Here is a 1919-nt window from a genome sequence, read left to right on the forward strand (position 1 = left end):
ATCTCAAAAGAAGAAGAGAAGCAAATAAGCTGCAGATGAAAAGCTACATGATACTTTGACATCTGCATTTATTAAATATGTCATAAATGGTGGAGTAAAGATGTTCTAAGCACAACAATGAAGACAAAATTAAAAATAAATACCAGATGTCCCACTAAAAAGTGTTGACTCTTTTTAGCTTCCCGAACTAGACATGCAAGCACAGAAACATGTACATGTAAAAAACAAAAAAACAAAACTTAATTGTTGTAATATAATACAAACAATTCATAATAAAGCACAATGATTATTAAAATCATGAAGCAAAATTATCACATTTGGTGAAGATGCAGCATTGCACTTGAAAGAGCTGGATCTTTCGATTCATTTAGACATGATTTCAGACATTTGATTTTTTTATGACTCAGCAGAGACTTACAATGAGTGAATCTCTTCCCACATGGATGGCAGTGATACAGCTTCTCTCCAGTGTGGATTCTCTCGTGTGCTTTCAAGGTTCCTGACTGATTGAAGCTCTTGTCACAGTGTGAACACTTGTAAGGTTTTTCTTCAGTGTGGATCCTCTGGTGCTGTTTCAATTCATCAGCTCTAATAAAGGTCTTCCCACAATAAAAGCACAAATGATTCTTCACACCGCTGTGTCTTTTCTGGTGTTGTGTTAAAAGACCCAGCTGACTAAAACTCTTTCCACACAAAGAACACAGGTGAGGCTTCACCTCTGAATGAACTTTCAGGTGGTTCTTCAGGGATTTTGCCCAAGAAAAGTTTTTACCACACTGATCACAGTTATATGGTCTTTCTCCAGAATGAGAGAGCACATGTGATTTAAAAGACCTAACATGTGCAAAACTCTTCCCGCACTGATCACATGTGTGTGGCTTTTCTCCAGTGTGGATTCTCATGTGATAATCAAGGTGTGCTTTCTGTGTGAAACTCTTCCCACATTGATCACATGTGTGAGGCTTCTCTCCACTATGAAATCTCATGTGAAGTTTAAGGCTCGGTTTGTATGGGAAACTCTTCCCGCACTGATGACATGTGTGCAGCTTTTCTCCAGTGTGGATTTTCATGTGATCATTAAGGTTTCTTTTATGTCTGAAACTCTTTCCACACTGATCACATGTGTGTGGTTTCTCTCCAGTGTGAATTTTCATGTGATCATTAAGGTGTCCTTTATGTCTGAAACTCTTCCCACACTGAAGGCAAGTGAAAGATTTTTTGGATCTTTTCAGGGAAAAAATGTTCTCAGTCTGTGAGTGACTCAAAGATTTGATATGATGATGTTTCTCCTCTGCTTCACTCAGGTCTTCAGTCTCTTTCTCATTCTCTTTCATCAAGGCTAAAACGAAAGGGAAAGGCATTAATTGGGTGTTGGGAGTAACGCATTACAAAAGTAAAGACATTAAAATAGTATATTACTTTTTGCTGTAACCAGGGGCGGTTCTAGACCCTTTTTAGGTGGGCTTCAGCCCCCTATTTGTCTTCTCAACCCCCCTAAAAAACTATAATCCAAATTGAGTTCACTTTTGCATCTTCTTGAGCAAATACACACAATATTGTCACAATGGCTGTCTTGACGAGTATCCAAGTAAACAGTCGGTTATGTCTTAAAGGGGTCATCGGATGCCCATTTTCCACAAGTTGATATGATTCATTAGGGTCTTAATGAAAAGTCTATGACATACTTTGGTTAAAATTTCTCAATGGTAGTGTAAAAAACACCCTTTTTACCCTGTCAAAATCAGCTCTGTTTTCAGCAAGCCGATCTAGTCCATGTTGCTTTAAATGCTAATGAGCTCTGCTGACCCCGCCCCTCTCTTCCGTGGGGTGACGAGCAGACTGTAAACTTCAGCCGCGAAACTTGCTAACTAGCATTAGGAAAGGCGATTTGCAAAGATTCATTAAAAAACCCGTATACT

At 38.8% G+C, this 1919-nt stretch overlaps 1 protein-coding gene across 1 annotated transcript; it reads right to left on the reverse strand.

Moving 5' to 3' along the window:
• Positions 1–16: 16 nt before the first annotated feature.
• LOC107718265 (gastrula zinc finger protein XlCGF8.2DB-like) lies at positions 17–1334 on the reverse strand. The gene has a single exon (XM_016525260.1). The coding sequence runs from the start codon at positions 1332–1334 to the stop codon at positions 312–314; it is 1023 nt and encodes a 340-aa protein (XP_016380746.1). The 3' UTR covers positions 17–311.
• Between the last annotated feature and the right edge of the window lie 585 nt (positions 1335–1919).

This window comes from Sinocyclocheilus rhinocerous, unplaced genomic scaffold (assembly GCF_001515625.1).
Source record: "Sinocyclocheilus rhinocerous isolate Xijiao unplaced genomic scaffold, SAMN03320098_v1.1 scaffold5626, whole genome shotgun sequence".
NCBI classification, from domain to species: Eukaryota; Metazoa; Chordata; class Actinopteri; order Cypriniformes; family Cyprinidae; genus Sinocyclocheilus; species Sinocyclocheilus rhinocerous.

Bases quoted from the DNA above. Each gene is read 5' to 3' on its own strand.
- LOC107718265 (XM_016525260.1), bottom strand. From the start codon at position 1,334: ATGAAAGAGAATGAGAAAGAGACTGAAGACCTGAGTGAAGCAGAGGAG.